Source organism: Penaeus vannamei, chromosome 6 (genome assembly GCF_042767895.1).
Source record: "Penaeus vannamei isolate JL-2024 chromosome 6, ASM4276789v1, whole genome shotgun sequence".
Taxonomy (NCBI): Eukaryota; Metazoa; Arthropoda; class Malacostraca; order Decapoda; family Penaeidae; genus Penaeus; species Penaeus vannamei.
The window spans coordinates 2,050,773-2,070,772 of record NC_091554.1 but is presented as its reverse complement, the minus strand read 5'-3'; the positions used below and the strand labels follow the sequence as shown (position 1 = coordinate 2,070,772).

The 20,000-nt window shown below is 36.7% G+C and overlaps 1 protein-coding gene across 4 annotated transcripts in view; it reads right to left on the bottom strand.

The window, feature by feature from the left end:
• The window catches only part of Ythdc1 (YTH domain containing 1), a 72,746-nt gene extending 52,968 nt beyond the window's left edge, over positions 1-19,778 (bottom strand). For 3 of the 4 annotated variants that reach the window (XM_070122535.1, XM_070122537.1, XM_070122536.1), the window contains exons 1-9: positions 19,629-19,778; positions 15,437-15,523; positions 14,883-15,056; positions 14,439-14,582; positions 13,843-13,929; positions 12,562-12,810; positions 12,313-12,430; positions 11,907-11,991; positions 9,941-10,152 (exon numbers count right to left, since the gene is read on the bottom strand). In XM_070122535.1, the coding sequence (XP_069978636.1) occupies positions 9,941-10,152; positions 11,907-11,991; positions 12,313-12,430; positions 12,562-12,810; positions 13,843-13,929; positions 14,439-14,582; positions 14,883-15,056; positions 15,437-15,523; positions 19,629-19,656 (1,184 nt within the window). In that variant the 5' untranslated portion in view covers positions 19,657-19,778. Of the gene's footprint in view, positions 1-8,664; positions 10,153-11,906; positions 11,992-12,312; positions 12,431-12,561; positions 12,811-13,842; positions 13,930-14,438; positions 14,583-14,882; positions 15,057-15,436; positions 15,524-19,628 lie in introns of all 4 variants that reach the window. The other variant, XR_011398608.1, reaches the window with a different exon arrangement.
• Between the last annotated feature and the right edge of the window lie 222 nt (positions 19,779-20,000).

Genomic DNA, 20,000 nt, shown 5'->3' with positions numbered 1-20,000 from the left:
GTATAAATGTATGTATATTATATATGTAAGTATATTATGTATATATGTATGTATATTATATATCTATGTATGTATATTATGTATATATGTATATTATATATATCTATATATCTATATATCTATATATATATCTATATATATATATACATATATATATAAATGGTAGAGATGAACATAATAGATTTATGTTGTGCAGCAATAAATAAAAAATCCTTAGCCAAATCCAACAAAAGCCAAATAGAAATAGCTTCCTCAAAATTTGTATGAGTTGGCTAAGTGAAATAGTATATGGCTTTAATCTTATACTATTTATACATAGAACCAAGTGTCAATACATTATCAATAATAAATTGTGGAGTCATATAAGCCAAGCTTATATGACTGCAGGACCTGATTTAAGTCCAGGATCATTGCCATTTTGACCAGGCCTAAACATACTATTTTTGGTACTTGGTGAACCAGACCCAGGAGTGTTCTATGCAAGGATCCTGCTCATGTTTTCATGGGCAGTGAAGTATAATCATGCCATTCTAACACCCATGACAATGCTTTGAAGCCAACTACACATGCCAAGTCCAGAGGAGAATCACTATAAAGACCCAAAACAGGAGAAACCAAAGCTGGTCTATCCTGATGTCACAATGGCAAAGCACACCTCTACTAGCATGTTCATTCAACTCCTCTCCACCCAAAGGTGAGTTACATCTATTTCATGTCTCAGTGCTTTCCCCTAATAACTTAGCTTCTATGAGACCAAAAATGCAACTTTATATTCAGATCACTTTTAAGGGACCATTTATACTTTTCTTTCAACCCTTCTATTCCCCCTTACTGGGAATGCCACAGCTTGATTCTTTTTAACAACTGAGACATATTTAAGTTGTTACTGGGGAGAAGTTGGGGGAGGAGAGGATTTGGCGGGTGAACATGGAAGGCTCACCAAAAAATAACGGTGCAATTCCTGATCTACAGGGCAGAGGCAGGGGCAGGGTTCATGTACAGTGCAAGACTGTCACTTTAAATTTCAACTGAGTATTCATACTATACAGCTATCTCAAAAACTGTCAAAATAAAAAAATTTATTTGGCCAAGAATAAGTAAGAAAATATAATAATAATAATAATAATAATAATATTATTAATAATAATAATAATAATAATAATAATAATAATAATAATAATAATAATAATAAAGTTGTGCACTAGCCACAGCATTTTTTAATAAAATTAACTCTACTTCATCTCCGAAGCCCCAAATGTGTGTCTTGGGTGAGGTTTGCCAGCAAAAAAATTGACAAATTGACATTCATCCATTTGAAAGTTTACAAATCCAATGTTCACTTATTCATCAACAACATATAATCTCTCTTACGTTAAGTTGAAAATATATCACTATGCAAATTGTGGCAATCTAGCTGGGCTCCTAGACTTCAACGGCAAACCATCATATAAACGCCTTGTCATTCTACTAATTATTATTTTAATCTTCAATAATCCTTCCCTAAAATTGTAGGAAGCACAGTGATCCTAGAGGAACATCTTAAAGGTCTAATGTTTTAAAGGGATCGTCCCTTGCAATGGGTGCCATAGGGGGGTCGGGGGGAGTCAAATTTCGATCTTGGTCCTGATGTATTGTTACATGTGTCAGGAAACTGCCCTTCAATTGTTTGACTCCATTTCAAACAATTTCATGGTGTAACAAGGGCATAAGCAACATGGGGTGCATGTGCATTTTCGCTTATTTAAGGTAAATAAGCGAAAATAAGCCCTTTACTCTTGTTCCAACCATTCATTCAGCTTATGATAAAGTAATTACATGTTGATATGAGTTCAAATAATGATTTTAACACCATATGTCAATACATGAATGATACATTAGTTTTTATGATGAAATATAAAGAAAATTATTATCATTATTATTTTGCAGTCTGCTTTAGTAGGCCTACATGCAAAACACGTATTGTATTGAGACCTAAGGGTAGTATATCATTGTTCAGCCATTGGTTACCATGTGTTCTTCATATCAAATCTAAGTTTATGTGCAGGTAACCCCTTTCACACCCAATGCTGTTTGTGAAACCTCAGTTATGTTTAGTTATATGCCACAAAACAGGTGTATCACTTCAATATATTCTCTTGACTTTTCTTGCCAAGTCTGTTTAGAAGGGTGGATGAAATATATATGGCATAAAAATCATATCTCCAAACAACATGGAGTTACATACTTCTAACAAAATTGATGTGGCAACACTGCACTAAACTCTTCCTAATGTCTTCTATCACCCCCCCCCCCCCGCCCCCAGGGATAGAAGGGTCAATTTGTATTTATGACCATATCTACGTATTTCACAAAAATACCAGTGAATACAGAACACATCCCAATGCTGATAGAATAATATGACTGTCAGGAATAACGTGAATAAAGACTTTTACACAACATTTTACTGGAGACGACACACACATCATAATAATAGTGATTGTACATAATATACAACCTAGTATCTGAACTCCCTTCATAATACAGGGTAATGTTTTAGATCATCTGCATAATCAACTTTCCTTTCATCATTGTACGAGGAAAGAACTGCACCAGTAACATGAACATTTCATTTAACAATCGTCTGACAAACAGACTATAATATTCATGAACAGATCTGGAATATCAAAAGATGTGCACATGTTGAGAAAACTTCAACCAATGCAACTATTTTATCCAGGAACTTTACTTATCAAGCATGGTGTGCAATAAACAGCAAAATGTGAAAATGACAGAAAACAAAGTTGTACACAATATATACAAATGGAGATATTTTTCAAAGACTGTGGAGCTCTGTAAGTTGCAGTTGCCCCATACTTCAGCAAATGCTGCATATCACAGTTATCTGGTTAGATTCCAAACACCCACATTCATCAAGATAGGAAACAATTCTGTATTCCAGGACCAACTGTAAGACAAATAAAAAATGTTATTGCTGCACATCCACATATTCCAAGCTAATTACATATTGTGTAATTGTAGCCACACTGATAGAAATATTAATGAAGATTTAAAAATTCAGTCAAAGCTTACATCTTGTTACCTTGTGGCCCTCACACATAGGCATATCACAGCTAACAAACTTTCAATGGTATTATCCACACCATTCTGAGCCAAGCACTGGAATTCAAATATGAATGCTCCAAGTGAAAAATCTGAAGCACAGGAAACATAGCCCCTCTATAGACTATTGGCTGAAGCAGCAACAATTCTTTCAGAAAAGATGCTAAAAGCTTACTTCCGAGTGGTTGCTTCTCAATGACTGTAGCAAGAACCAAACCAGCAAACAATTGTTTAGTGCACACAACTTAGTAGGCTCAACCACGCATAACATGATTAAAGAACACCTGGAGTAAGTGAAGGTTTCACCATAACATAATCAGACGTCACCTGGCATGCATAGGTTAAAGGGCCTTGTCTATCATCTAGCTCCAAATAGGCAAGCCAGTTGATCAAAAGATACTTGAGTGTAAAAATACCATTTCCAAAGAAAAAGCCAGAAAAAAATTAAAATCATTCTTGTTCCTGCTCTCAACCTGTCTTTCAAATCTAATCTGGTTCTTCTACTTTTGCTGAAGTAACTTTACATTTGCAATATTTCTACGACAAATTTTACCACTAACTTGGATATCCACTTTGGGTAGACAGGATATAATGCGTTTTTCATTAAACCTGTCATAAACAAACAAATACTTTTATAATACAAGAAAGATTCCTAAACTTTGATTTTACATATAAATTTAAAATTTTCTTGGTGTATCAGGGAGTAACTTCTATCAAGAAATCCAAATTCTTTCTTTGGTGTACGAAAGATCTAACTACCAATGGCTATCTAAGATCGATAACTTGCCTGGTTTCACTGGATGACATGCTCCAGATACTTTGAAGCCAAACTATCTATCTAATAACAAACACAAAAGAACCATCAATAATAATAGTAAAAAAAACTAGTCTGTTTTTACAGAGACAATAATTATGATGTATATAAAGCTAAGGTTCTATAAATACAAATAAAAGCTGTATGGCATTCCAATAAGACATCACATATTGATATTAAATGTTTTTACACCTGATAAGAAGATCAAACACCCATACTGACTTCCAATGAAATATAAAAGAACCTACAACCCCCTTTTAATTCTTCTCCTCACTGATTTTCGTATGGAAATCAATTATGTTCTTGACCCATATATCTTACACTAGAGAATTACTGTGGTAACACTGCTGCAACTCTAAAAAATTGTAGAGCAAAATTCATATAAACAGCTCAAGGCAATTAGCTATTACATCAATCACAGTGTATGTATAAGGATATTCAAGTTATGTTGGTAATATACACAGAGCAAAAGAAATAGAGCAAACAAATCTTTTACAAACTATGGAAGTGACACTGTAGCAATTCTTTAAACCACAGTGAAGGTGATTCTTATATAAGCTATCAAAAAATTAGTGATGTGCATTATTTTTCATCTGAACAAGAAGTTAGCAGCACAAATTAATGAACTCTGTATTGTATTGTGTGGCAAGTCTCCACCAACTGCACACACCACCCCATTCTCAAACCTCATTCCTCTTCTAGCTCCTCTCCCTGACTATATCACGAAGATGTGATTTAATTCCTCCCTCTTTCTTCTTGTACTGGAACCTAATATGAGTGAAGCACTAAATCTGAGCACTGCATGACACACCTGATCCCACCAGAACCCTATCCATTCCTACATTCTCATCTTCATGAAAATAAATATTTTTTTCTTGTCTATTTACATTTTATATTCATATGAAAAATGCTATTTATTTATTTATCTATCTATATTTTTTTTTTACTTTACACTTTCTTCCATTTTTATTCATACTGTGGGATGTATCTTCTGCAAGTTCTCAGCTTTGACCCTTGACTGTGCAGTATTTGAGTGAAATATACATTCTTTTCCTCCCAGGGGGGAGGGGTGAAGCTCTTGAAATATTAAAGACCAAGGTCTTTGAAGTCTTTCCAGCAGGGTATTTGCTGTGTACAACTCGCCTGACATGTATACATTTCTTATCATGAATGGTAGAATTTCCATGTCTACAGCCATTCCTGTCAGTAAGAGGATAGATATATATCTTAATACTATATATCGAATATTCTTTTGTTAAAAATACGCTATAGACCGAAGAACAGTTGGCATCATATCATGACCATTCCCGTGCCATTGGCTTGTCAGACAGAGTTTGTTCTTCTCCGATAGTAGTGGTTTCATTTATATGGTAAACATTTTAGGCAATATCACCTATAATAAATGTATGCCTTCATGATTTTAATATTCTTATAAATTATAGTAAAGCTTTTAGGTGCCCAATGTTGCTAGCAAACAACTGAACAAACTGGGCGCAACAATCCCATTGTCACGTCCACATGCCAAACTTTTATACCCGGCGGCATTTGGTTAATAGATATATTGCAGATACTACATGTCTGTCTACTCTGCAACTTTGTACTTGGAAAATCAGACGTAAAAACATTTAATGTTGGTAAACTATATTTCTTATGTTTGGATCTGCTGTGGAGAAAGCGAGCTAAAAAATAGTATTCTCCCTCCTTTTTATTGTAAAAATGCATTCATGTAATTGTGACTTAGCTGTAGTTTCAAATCTGTCAAAGCCATGGTATCCAGCACCAACACTGAGTATTCTTTCTTGAAACTGTACCTGCCAATAACTTGAGGAAATTACCAACTCTTCACAAGTACCTCCTTTTTAATTGCCAATAGCCATTTACTTCAATATTCCACTTGGAGCAAATGTATATCCTTTTTCTTTGGAAAAGTTAACATAGCTGTTTAAATTTTCACCCTGCAGCTGATTTACACATGTGAATACATATAAGCAATCCTTGGCAACTGTGCTGGGTATGTTCCTAAACCTGTCTCCAATGTAAAAAAGTATGAATGTGTACTGTGCACAGAACACTAGCATATGGTTAGCGCATAACAACTGCATTATTCAAAAGACAATATGAAGTTATTATACCATCTTAAAATAATAAACATTTGTCGAAAATAAGGTGCGATGGCCCCCTTAATGGTTTAGAGTACAAATAAGCCTCTCAATATTTCACAGAGTAAGCCTTCATATCAAAACTAAATTATAAACTGAATAAAGTAAAATGTGCATAGAGACAATAATGATATTGACAATAACACAGCTGCACTGTTTATGCCTATGAATGGGTATGAGGAGGATGGCCATATTTTGTTACACTAAAAAGAGTATTCAAGTATGATATGCTTTTAACATTTGCACAAACTTCTTAAACTATTTTGAGTCTTTTTTTTTCTAATTGATAATTTTGTATTTCATCCACATTTTCCTTTTTTTGCAGTTTTTTTTTTACCCCCCCCCCCCAAGAAATACTATCTTTGATTTCTTATATCATTTTTATACACTATTATCATAATCAGCACACAATTATGATTTCTAAACATCAAACTGTAGCTTTATATTGGTATACATATGCCAATATAATAATAATAATAATAAAAACAATAAAAAACAAGTTTGTAATAAGAAATGAGACTGCCAGAACAACAGAGAAACTCAGATTTTCACATTTCAAATCAAACTAGGCTTTATTGAGGTGGTCACAAAAAAAGTTTCACCCCTAACAAATCCCTAAAAATATGTGCACTCTCAGACACACATCCTAACTTTGCAGATTTGGATAAACTACAACTAGTTTTAAGTGCATTTTCCAACTGAAAATATTAAACAAGGCACCCCTACTATCCATAATTCACTATAGCAGCGGCATCATAATCACAAGCTTTTAAAATTACAGTGACTACCAAGTGCATACAAACAGTGGTTTTGTGCACATGTAACTGCAATGAAATTTTACTGGTGGAATTTTCCCTATGTAACCATGTCTTTTGACATACACATGACTGCACATGACATCAAGAGGAAAAAGATAAGTGTCACAATAGAAAAAGATCTCTAACACCACCCATCTAACTAGCAAGAAAGTACAGTTTGTAATGCCATAACATTATGGTATGCCTAAAATGAAAGGGATAAATAATCAGCAATAAACTTTACCAGCAACAGGTAATGCCATCACATTCTACAGGATGGTAGTCAGGTTCATTTTGTTTTGTCCGAGTCAAATAATTCATGAAATGACCAGTTGTTTTCTTGCTTAACTGATGTTCTTATTCTATATGATAGTAACAAACTTTTAACCATTCAGCTTATATTTTATATAGTTTTGACTGTACAGAGCCAAATCTTTATAAAAAAAACATTTATGCAGAATTTAGGTCATGGTCTACAACTCTCATTTCCAGATAGGAGTTATGACAAGATATAAAATCTTCAAAATAACATTTGCACTGTCATTTGTAAACAACTACTACTTCTCCCACTCCCTCACCCAGACACATGCAATCACACTCACAAACAAACACGTGATATTCCATAAAAATTTCAATAGTCAAGAAACACAAACAACTGGAAGTTAGATTTCTAAGGATGCATACATCAGTTGTATACATGTATATTTTAACTTTCTTTCTTCCTTCCTTCTTCCTTCCTGTTTTTTGTACCATTTGCAACTCATCATATTAGCTTTCCTTTCACAGGAACTCATATTGCTATTGCAAAAAGATAGTATCAGTCAAGTGCTCATTCCAGGAACCTTAACCATGTTCATAGCCTGTTTAGATCTTTCAGGTGTCACTTTCGTGGATCTAGAAGCTGTATTTACTTCTTCTAGAATTGTAAAAACCCATAGGAAAAATGTCAAGTTCAATACCCAAATTTAACAACTTTCAGCAGAATACTACATGAACAAGCCAACTTGTCAATACCATTAAAAAATCCCCAAGCTGAAAATATATTTTATATAAATAACTGGTTCAATGTACTTGCTACAACCAGTAATATTACCTTAGATCACCACAGAGGACTGTATACATAAAAGTTTTTGTCCTACAGGTCAGATTGCACACACATATAGTGAATAGTCTGTAAAAGGTATAGCAAGATAGACTGTTCTATCAATTAGGCTCTCCCAGCCAAGGTAACACATACCTTTCCCAGCTTCTTCCCATTCTCCCTCCCACATACCCTTTTTTCTTTCAATGTATTGTTCAAAGCCAAAATACATCTCCCGGCCAAGCTGAGAGGAGCATCAACTCAATCCACATAAATGAGGTCATTCTTGTGTAAAATCTTTATGACAAAGACATCAGTACTAAGTAGCTATCTTGCAGCACTGCCCTTACTTGAATAATGTCACTGGTTTCTTGCATTGCTCCATAGAGATATAGTAGTTAAAGAGCTGTATAAACCATTTAAATTCATACTGCATTCAAGGCTATCAACTTTTAAGTTTTTAGTACTTTCCTCCTGATGACTTTAGTCAATTTTACACAAATAATTGAAAACTAATTATTCCCTCTTATGCGACATTACTTCAGTTGTCATGAATCTAGAAAAAATATTTAAAATCAATGGCTTTCAAAAATAGCTGGACCATAAACAAAAAAGGCATTGATATGGTTTGCTCTTTTTAAAGAGAGAAGGACTCCTCGATAAATACTGATTCACAGAATATGAAAAAGTATGAATAATTATTGGCATACTCACCAAGTTCGAAGATGATGTGTTGTGTTGACAATACAGATGGCAGGGACTTGCCCTCTTGCTGTCTTGAGCGCAACACAATGCACTGATATTTCACCATTTCACTTTTACTTCACTTCTCACTTTCACTGATCATTTCTCACTCACTAATATCCCCCACACTATTTCACTAGCCAGGCAAATACTCTCTCATTGATCAATGACTTAGCTCAGGGCTTCAGTCACCTATTAATCTCTGGTGTGAACTTATGATCTCCAACACACTTGGTCCTGAATGCTTGAGCGAGTCCATGCAAGACACTACCTTACAAAAAAGTTTATGACCAATACCTTACAGCTAAGCCGAGTCCACATGGTGGGGCCTGGCTCTGTGCCAACCTGCTAGTGAGTGTCACCTACTGCTGGTATATGGACTTGACCCAACCACTCACTACTTTCACTGAAAGTTCATTATACTACTATTTGGATAATGGTCTCTTAAGATATACTGACGGACAAGTCCACTGGGTAGAACTTATTTACCAGCATATATTTACTCTTCTACTATCTGAAGTTCTAATTATCAAAAGGAAACACCTAGTCTATGCCTGCTCTTGATGATGGTAGTTAGGTATTAACTGATGTGGAGGTACGCACTGCACTGGTTATGTTTGTGGTGGGTGTGTCACTCACTAGCCAGGTTGTGTGAGAGAGAAAGGGACAGAGTCCTGTGAGAGGATAGGGGTCCTCAGCACTGGGGTGAGAGACAGAGCGGTAACAAGACACTGAGGGAGTGAGTGGGGCTGACCCACTAGGGGCCATGCCAGTCTCACGTGTTTACCCTGATACTAGCAGAATCCGTGACACGTTGCCACGCACTTACTGACTGTCAGTCCATTTACTGTATTGGATACTGGAGAGTCTTATCTGCTAGTTGCCACTGTTGCCACCATAGAGAATGCTACCATACATCTCCTTCCACAACACAACTTCAACCCGAGACCAGCACTGACTGTTGTTTGTGATGAATACTGAAAAAATGGTCTTGAATGTCTAAATACTGATTTCCACTTATTTAAAACTGGGTCATGTGTGCTGTTGCATAATAGAATTATAGGGTTTCATTACTAAATCAGTTTCAAACTGCAACATGTGTGGTGTTATGTAATGTGATGGCCACAGTACTAGTTGTGCACTGGTGAGAGATGAAGCTATCATTACCCAGAGAGCCATCACTGGCAACATCAATATGATATGTAACTCTCCAAGCCGTGACTGAACCTTGGTGGTAGTGACGCACCTGAAGCTTACGTCCCCTCGGCCCCGGAAGTTTCCACGTTCTCTGGGGCGGCCACGGCGGTCTCCTGCTGGTTGAAGTGGCCGGCGGAGAGGCCCCCTGGCCCGAGCAACCCGTGCTGCTCGCTTGCTTTTGTGCAAGACTGGTGTGAGATTAACCCCGTCATCTTTGGGAAAGAGTCGACAAAGCTCCTCTGCTACTCTTGGTTCAATCTCCTATAAACAGAGATAAAGATTCTTTTGTCTTTCTCCTTGAATCTTACGCATTAACAATAAGTGAAAAAGGACACCTGAAATAAAGTAGTAAAATGAAACAAATATCTTTTAACAGATTGCACTGACAACTTTTAAAATCTTGCTTTACATATTCAAGTTTCAATTACTCATTTTTTCACTCAATTACAGCTTTAACTTATTGATTACAAATCATATTTCCAAACAAGTTCATTGAATGATTAAACACTAAATTTACTTTGAGCTTTCTCGTACTGATGTTACTTTCTGCATCTTCACCTTTTCCACATCTTAGTATACAGATAAAAATAATCCATCTTCACTGCAGTGTAACACAAGTTTGTTCATTACTAATAAATCAAAACATTAGCAGATTAAGTGTTAATGAAAAGTAAGTGTTTAAAATCAATACTCTTACCTTATTTGAGCAAATTTTAATCTTTGGTCTTTACTGAGATCACATACGCAATCACAACCACAATTTTACACTGTGCAGTCACAATCCCAGTCTATCTGTCTGTCCCTTTCATCACTAAAGTGGCAAAGAGCGAAACATCACAAAAGTGGCAAAGAGCGAAACCTAGATCTACATTACAGGATCATATAGGTGACACCAGTTAATAACTGAAATGAGACACCAACGCAAGATAGACAAAAAGATTTAAGGAGAAAAAGAAAGAATTATCTTTCATTTCCTCACATACCAAAGACATACCAAACCTGACTGCTTAATCTAGGAGTAAGATTAAGTTGGAGGATAAAATATTCCATGGCAAAGAAATCCAAAGAACAATAATGATATTAAGTAATCATTAATGACCTAATACTTCCCACCTAACATTATATGATGGTCTAAGAGTGCATGCTAAGTGTTAGGCAATTCAATAAGAGAGATGAATTAAAAGATAAAATGAAAAACCATGTGATAATAGAATCTTACAAAATTCATGAGACTTTTATCATATGGATTTGTCATAATACAAGCTTAATTATATTATCTATATAATTCTTATCAACCCCTACAATCCGAATGACATTACGGTCCCGTCAAGGAAATATCTGGGTTGAGGGCTGGGTGACGTGAACATGCCATCATCGGGCAAAATGGCAGCAGGCTGGGTGACGCCAACTTGCTGTCATGAGCGAAGGCGAGGGTGATGGAAAAGACTCGCCAAGGATGCATAAACCTCTTGGAGTGTGATTTGACTCATTTGGCGCTTAGAAGGGGGCTTTCGCATTATTCCCATCAATAAACAAATGTGGGATATATGCATAAGCTGTGACTGGAAGAGCGCTGGCTATAAGGAGGACGCCATTTCCATGCTGTGCACCATATTCCTGGCTACTGTGACCAGCAGTGCAAGGTATATTATGGAAAATTGAAAATTACAAAAAATAAGATATATGACACAAATAAGCCAATGTTCCTTACTTTTCTTTTTTCTTGCACTGAGTTATTACTACATGGAGAGATGATATGGAGTCTGTGCAAGGAAATAAGCTATTATCATCTGGATAAAGCAATTCAAAAGACATTGGAAAATAGCAAAAAGGCTACAAAAATTCACTCAAAATAACTTTGCAAAGGGGAGGCACTGAGTCTTGTCACCATTCATGGGTTTTCAAACGCTCTAAACGGATCCAATGGGTTAATAATCATAAAAGGAAACCTCACCGGAAGGCATAAAGATCAATTTGAATAGAAAAGAAAAGAAAAACACTGTTTGCACTCTTACCTGACCATCTCTTCCAATCTTTACTGGTTTGCCTTCATTCCAGGGATTATAAAGATGCTGAGTTTTGGTGAAGGAGAGATCCTTTCTGCAAATAAAAATATATAACCATTAATACCAGTACCCCAATATCATACCTTTACATACGGAAACTGTGCAATGTGATAAACATGTAACTAATGTATAAAACAGAATAAAAGGAAAAGTCTTGTTTAATCTTATGAGTGTGAATAAATGATAAGCATTTGTATTCCCCTCATCAAGGAGGTGCAAATGATAACACCTTTTGAACCTGGGTTCCATGGGTCCCAGATAAAAAACCCTTCTAGAGTAATCCCTACAAATACATATACAAGGCTTACTTTTGTAATCTTAACTCAAAACTCAAAACATCCTTTGTAAGAATTACCTAGATATCCAATCCATCTCAAATATTCCCCCTAAAGCACGAGCTGACAATCCTGGAGGCAAAACCCAGGACACTGGGGGAAGGTCTCGTCTTGACTCCCCTGACAGGCGTGCGAATCCTGAAAGTCCGAGAAAAATGAGTAAGCCTAAGAAAAAATTATGTAGGATGGCAACCAAAAGATGCCTCAGCTATTCAAATCCAGTATTTCAAAGAGAGCACACAAAAACAAGCAAATAAGTAATCACTCACCACAGAAACGTCCACTTTCTTTAACTGAGAAGATAAGGATAACATTCCTAGCTTCCCTGTAAGCCTGATTGAGCTTTGCTTCATTCTGAGGAGGTGTAGACCACACACCTTTGGACTTTGATAAAACAATGTTCTCTCCGTTGTTGGACTTCATCAGGAAGAACCGTGCATCACGGAACATGTAATTTACTTTGGTTATGTAGTCATATTTTTTCTTCGTTGTATTCTCCTTTACCTTCTTTTCCGGTGCTGTTAAAAATCATTTACGTAAAAGTGTGAACTAATTGTAATCTTTATTTTGGCTTCCCGACAAAAAAGTATCACACATGAAACTACCTTAAAAATTCATCACTTTCATAATAAAATATGTCCAATATACTATATCAAAAGTCATGATAAAGCAGAAAAAACTCTATTCCAAAATCTTAAAAAGCCTTGGTAAAAAATAGATTTCTGCACACAGATTTCTTAGTATGCACATCTTTCTCTATCAGAAAATATATAGACATGTTATGCCCTAAATGTTTATGTATATAAAAGTGTGGCTACTTATTATAGGTTTGTAACAGGCAGAAATGTAGTTTCAAACAATGCTGCCTAACACCTGAACAGCATCAATACTGTAACTAATATATATACTGTATATGGCAATTTATGTATTTCTAGTACTAAACATTATCTAGCAAAAATTAAGATTGTGGGGGTGGATACTCAAAACATGCTACAGCACTGTATCTCTTTTAGGTGACATAGGCTTCCAGCCCATGTCACCTAAAAAGTGAAAGTGCTGTTTACAAACTCAGCTGATGAGTGTTTGTGTCTTGCGATTAGTCAAGATTACCGAAGAGCCACCTAAAACAAGAGCTGTAATTGGCCACTGAAGATCCAACACTAGATAATTTACAGTGGCGCAAGGTCATAAAGTGTGGACATAAAGCTGGCAAAACCATTTGTTTATACAAGATGAAATCTGAGATAAGTCACCGCATCCACACTAACTTTGGTCACCAGACGGAAGGTAAAGCCTCCTAGGCACCCTTTGACCCACAAAAACATCTCCAAGTTACATATTGCAAGGTATAGAATTTATTAAAATCCCACTCCATCAATATAGTTACATAAATGGTGTCAGAATCATCAGACTTCATTTGCTATTAAATACATTGCAACATTATTGATTTTCCAACTTGGAAAAGCTTCTCTGTGTTTTACTTGTGTGTATACATAAAGAATATGTATTAATCTAAATCTCAATGAAAATAGTATACATATAACACTTACAATCGTCATTACTCTTCACTGAGGTCTCTGATGCACTGTGTTTCCTTTTTCTTGTTTCTTTTTCTTCTTCAATATCTTCCTTCTCAGCTGTAAGTAATAGAATATTCTAAAAAAGGGAATCCTTTTAAACACTGCTACAAAATATTATGATATATATAAACATTACTGAGGGAGAGAGGGAGGGAGGGGGGAGAAGAACAGGGAGAAAGATGGAAAGGGGTGTAGAGAGAGAGAGAGAGAGAGAGAGAGAGAGAGAGAGAGAGAGAGAGAGAGAGAGAGAGAGAGAGAGAGAGAGAGAGAGAGAGAGAGAGAGAGAGAGAGAGAGAGAGAGAGAGAGAGAGAGAGAGAGAGAGAGAGAGAGAGAGAGAGAGAGAGAGAGAGAGAGAGAGAGAGAGAGAGAGAGAAATTAAAGGGGAAAAGAGAGACAGAGGAGGGGTAAGGGAAACAGTGAGAGAAAAGGGAGAGTTGAAAGAAGAAGGATTGGGAAATAAAAAGGAAAAAGGAGACAGAAGAAAGTGGGGAAAGAGGAGGGAAGGGGATATAAAAAGGAAAAGAAGAGACAGGAGAATTAAGGGAGACAACCATCATGTACTTACGAGAAGATTCCCGAGAAATGGAAGATGCATGTGAAGCCTCGCTCATAGATGGTTCATCATCAGAGAACTGGTGGTCAGATGATGCTTCACTCCTTGTATCAAACTCCATATCTCCTTCTTCTTCCCCTATCTTGCCTCCGTCATCTGTTTACGTTTGGAAAATTCACACAAGAGTTTATTAGCAGTTCCAGTTTCTGTCTTTGGTGAGAATGCTTAAATATTTGAAAATAATTCACAAGACACCTGACTAAAGGGAACTAGATACTAAACAGTTAACAGGAGAAACATTCTACTGAGGATGCTTACCAATGGCATAATCAATTACTTAAGTCTTATTGCATTTCACATTTCAATATACAAAAGTCAATCAGAAATAGAGGGTAAATTCATATTTTAACTTGAGGAACCATTCCAGGCATCTGCTATGTGGGTTCACAAACTCACCTCCTTCACCATCCTTCTTAACAGTTTTCACTTTCTTTTTCCCTTCTCTTTTGGCTCGAGCAGCATCCTGCTTCTCCTTTAATTTGCTTCTTTTTAGTGCCATCTCTTTGGAATCTTCCTTTTTGTTCTTACTTGAGGCATCCTTACTGTCAACAACTTTCTTGCGGCGTTTATCTAAAAGAGAGATAAAGAGGATGGTGTGAGCCATTATAATTGGATCAAAATCACTAATTAAATAAACCTGGTAGTGAAGCTTAAGAGGAGTCTTTATTCATCTATAAAGCTGTAATTCTATCTATATATTTATAGGCAAAACATGTCTTTACATGTTCTGTCTCTAGCATGTGCTATGAAAATGCTATCAGCTCTTTGAGGATAAGGTTCACCCAGAAGGGCAACAAGACTTGCAATAAATCTGGATATCACAATCCACTATAATAATCCAGCTTTAGGAAAAGGGAAACTCTGTCTCACCGCTATGCTTCAGATTACATTATCATCACCTTTTAGAAACTCTTTCACTTCAATCTCGTAACAAAAGGAAATGCACTTACTGGCTTTATCATCGGCAACATCATTCAATTCATCAAAGTTTTCTGCCGAGTCCAGAAGTTCTTCCATGAGATCCACTTCCTGCTCTCCTGTAAAAATCAAAATAGGAAAATTATAATTACACATGCTTAAAATTCATTCCACTGTGTGCAAGCTTCCTACATGATCGTTGATTACCAAATTTCCCAGCTGACCAACCACTGAAATTGATTTTCCTCACACATGGTACAAGCAAAAGCATTCAATTTATGGGGATAGCAAGAAAGTTAACCTCCACCCAGACACACATAACAGAATATAAAACAATGCCTAGAAAAATTCTAAAATGCATTCTCAAATGTAACAAATTAGTCTGACCTTCCACAATAGCACCACATTATTATAAAATATGCAAATGATAACCTATTGGTTTCTTAACCCATTCACCTTGAGTGACATCCTATCATATCACACTGAAAATTCTCACAAGCTGGATGACTCCTAATCATAATTTATGTCCATTTCCTAGTCAGTTTAATGGCAGCTCAGCATGGTAATATAAATCTATCTTACCAAACCTTACCTAAAATTTCATTCCTTGTGAATGGGTTAAATATTTACTGATCATTGGAGAAAGCTGTCACGGCTTACATGACAACTGACTTTTTGGCCTGTCATTAGAAGTTTAATGGTATATAGTTTGGATTATGTTTGTCAAATTACATTAGACAGAATGGAAAAGTTGCAAACCATGTGCCAGCATGCAGAGCTACAGCTCTTCAACAATAGCCAAAAGCTAATTTTGCACACTTCTCCCCAGCAATAAATTGTTAAAAAAGAAGTAGACTAAGCATTATCTCACCAGCTTGTGGTGGAGGGATAGTGTCCTTTGGCTGCTAGATGGTAGAAGCAACAAAAAGCATTAAAATACTTCTCATTTTGACATCATATCCCCCTGAGCTCCTGGTAATCAACATCAGGATGTTATCACCAATCAGGGCATGTTATGGTATTTTCCTATAACCATCAAATTTAAAATCAACAGGCTCAAAGAACTGACAGCAGAAGATGTTGCCCTCCAGCTTGCTTAGATCAAAAGGTTACTCATAAATTCATTGTGTTACTCAATTCATCAGGGCTCTATTTTGCTTGTTACATGTGGTGAAAATATTAGCATTCTAGGAGGGGGATTGGGGTTGCACACCTCCCATATTAGGGTAATGGGAGAACGACCTGCATAAAGTTGCGTTTGGAACTCCTCTTGCTTGTCCAGACAACTTGTCAGGACCAGCAGGACAATGAGGCCATGTTTGGAACCTCCGAGGCCTTCACTGTCCGCAATGCAACCAGCTCAAAAGTAAACACACTATTTTAACATACCTGTGTTGATAATTGTTGCTGAGAGCGGTGCACCCTCCAGAGACTAAGTCCCAAAACCAGGTTTTAGGTTCATGCAAACCAAAAACCCAAGTTAACCTTTCCTACCTTCTATAGACTAATTTGGCATGACATCATGAAGCTAAGTTACCCTGACAATGAAATCCATAGAATAAAGAAAAGTAGTGCTATCCTCACGAGCGAAAATGTATAATTACTTAGATATGTTATAAACCATTGAGAAAAAGCGTTATGAAGTGAAACTAAAAGCTATGTAACTAAAAGAGTGTCTATATTGTTTACCTGCCGAACTTTGGACTGACGATTCTTTGAAGTAGCCTGACATTGAATTACTAATTGCATTTACCATTATCGATTCTATAGAGCATAATAACCACACCTAGCCACAAGCACTTGGTGAAAGCAAACCCTTCTTCGTTCAAAAATTTATTGTATGCGCTTAACCCAGTAACACTGGTATATTTTGAAGCTGAAAATAAAAGTTTCCAGGCGGCTACAAAATTGGCGCGAGGGCTAGCGCGGACTCTTCCTGCAAGCCCCAATACAGTGTCACACTGGCGGGACGCCTGGCAATTTTTTTTCCGGGTGTCTCATATGTGGGACACCCATAGTAAATGGGTTAAGGATTCACTGTGTTAATCAAAGAATCTTAAGTTCTTTTGTGTGAGAATGCCAAGGAGTTGTGTAGTTGATAGTTTGTTGAACCACAATTTGATGGAAAGGGAGATCTAACCTTTCATATACTCCCAGGTCATGAGAAGAAATACAAAGAATGGAGATGATGGGTTCAGACCACGAAACACGTAAATGCTGATAGGAGCGCTTTGGCGCTGGTGGAAAATATGTTAACATCTCCTCAGAACATTTAATTGACAATAAGAGTTTAATCTAGATTGAGGATACCAAAGCAGAGGCTTCAAAAGGTCAAGACATCTTGTCTAACTTGTCCAACTTGTTGTACAAAAAGTTCTAGGTAATTGTTACCAACTGTGATACCCCCTCCAAGAGACTTAGTAAAATAAAAATTAATGATTTTCGGCATGAAATCCAATGATATCATCGATTCTTGGTGTAGTTTCTTCTGTATATGAATTGTTGAAAAGATTGAATACTATTTCTCCATTGACGATCTTAATTTGATAGTCCCGATAACAAGAGAGGGCAAGAGGTATATCAGGAAAATTATAGGGTAAAACAGGCTAAAATACAAAGAATAGCAAAGAAAATTGCATAAAACTAGCACAAAATATGCTTAATGAACATACCCACCATCTTTAAAATTCAAAAGACTAACTCGCCAAAATTCAAAAACTCTACAGGAACCCAACTCACCTTTCAGCAAAATCTATGGGAATTCAATCATTCCAATCCCCCCCAAAAAAGGACTGACCAATAAACCAGCCTTATCTAACAATTTAAGATGCTGTGACTAGGCGTTACTGCCCAAAGGGAGGGTTGATGGGGGTTCTGCCCACCCAACACCCCCCCGGGAAACATTCTCTTTACCTCGGTATGTACAGTAAGATAGAGCTACATTCACACCATAAAATAATAAACCAAATACCTTTGTATCTGGAAACGTCAAGCTTTTGTTCGCTTCTTTCTACTGTGTCGATTGCTTCAATTTTAATAACTTTTTACAGCATCTGAGGCACAGATATTAAACTGGGATGGTTACTAAAGTTTATTTCATCTTCGTAGGCACTGTACAGTCTTAAGAATAACCCAGAATCAACAATACCGGAAACTATTTCTCACTGGCGTTCTGTTACAAAATGGACGGTGAGTTGTCAAACCTGGCAGATGGTCAATGAAAGTGCGAAATGCAAAAAGTGTACAGATAAATCTTAAAACACATAAATGAAGTATAATAACACTAATAAAAGAATTTAAGAGCATATATGACTAACAGCAGACATTGATAATTAGCTAAATATTGTTTTGACAAGCACCTAATAACACATGAACTACTTCAGATATCGCAGTTATGAGTTAAGTGGTCAGTGTTGTGTTATTTCTGACAATGTAAACAAGATCAACTTAGAATCTGAGCGGTGATATGCAAGGTATATTTTCATCATCTAGTGGTGAGGCTGCTACTATGAGGCTGCTGCAACTTAAACTATGTTATTCTACTTTTCCCGCTCTACACACATCGCTATAGGTAACGTAAATCAAGTTCTGAATGCAGAATAACATCGACAAAAATAAAACATGCCAGATTATGTAAGTCCCCCACTTACCGCTGGGACCTCATGCCCTCTCCACGTATCGGGTCTTGCATTATTGCTGTTATCATCATTTAACAACTAAATTCACAATCAATGCATACTATATATCACGAGAGTCCAGCAATACCAAAATTGACGGGTTTAAATCGGTTAATGCATTTAAATCTTCGGAAGCTCCTTGGAACCCCACTCATAGCTTTTAATGGCGATCAAGACGCATCAAATAAGTCAAGAGAGCTCCCCAAGCGACCGACTGTAATTCCAAAAATCCGGAACTTCTTAAAACCCAAAAGCAGCATTTCGTCCCCGTCCGCAGCGCCCAAAACAAACCCATTTCAGGATCCACAAAGACAATAAAAAACCTTCTAAGACTCAATCATCTCTATCCTAATCTTCCTTCGGAGAAGCACCAACGCCCCCGCTGAGAAAAATATCCCTCGGGAATTCCTCAAAAGAAGAAAATAAACAAAAAAACAACAACAACAACGACGACGAGGCTCCCCTGACAGCCCCCGAAGCCCATCTCGTTTTGGCCTCTTTCGAATATCTCGTCATTTCCCCTCAATTCGTCCACTCCGCCACGTACCTTTGATCTCGTTATTATCCTCACTCATTGCAGCCCGCGTCTGTTACTTCGCCCGGGCTTATTTTCGGTTATTTCCAGCAGAAAAGACGGGAAATTCTGAAGCAAAGTGTCTCCTTGTCCGACAAAGCTGAAGTTCTCGCGACGTCTCGAGATCGGCGAGATTCCGCGAGATTATTATTTCTTTTTTTTTATTTTATCTGTTTTCCTTCGTTTGAGAGGTGTTTGAGGGCCTTTTTATTCTCGGATTTATTTTTCTCGTTGTTGTTTTATTCGTTTGGATTGGAGTGAGGAAGGAGTTATTAATTCGATGGTTTTACCCGCAACAGGGATGCCAACACAACCAAAACTTCTCCGCCATTATATGTTTTTTCA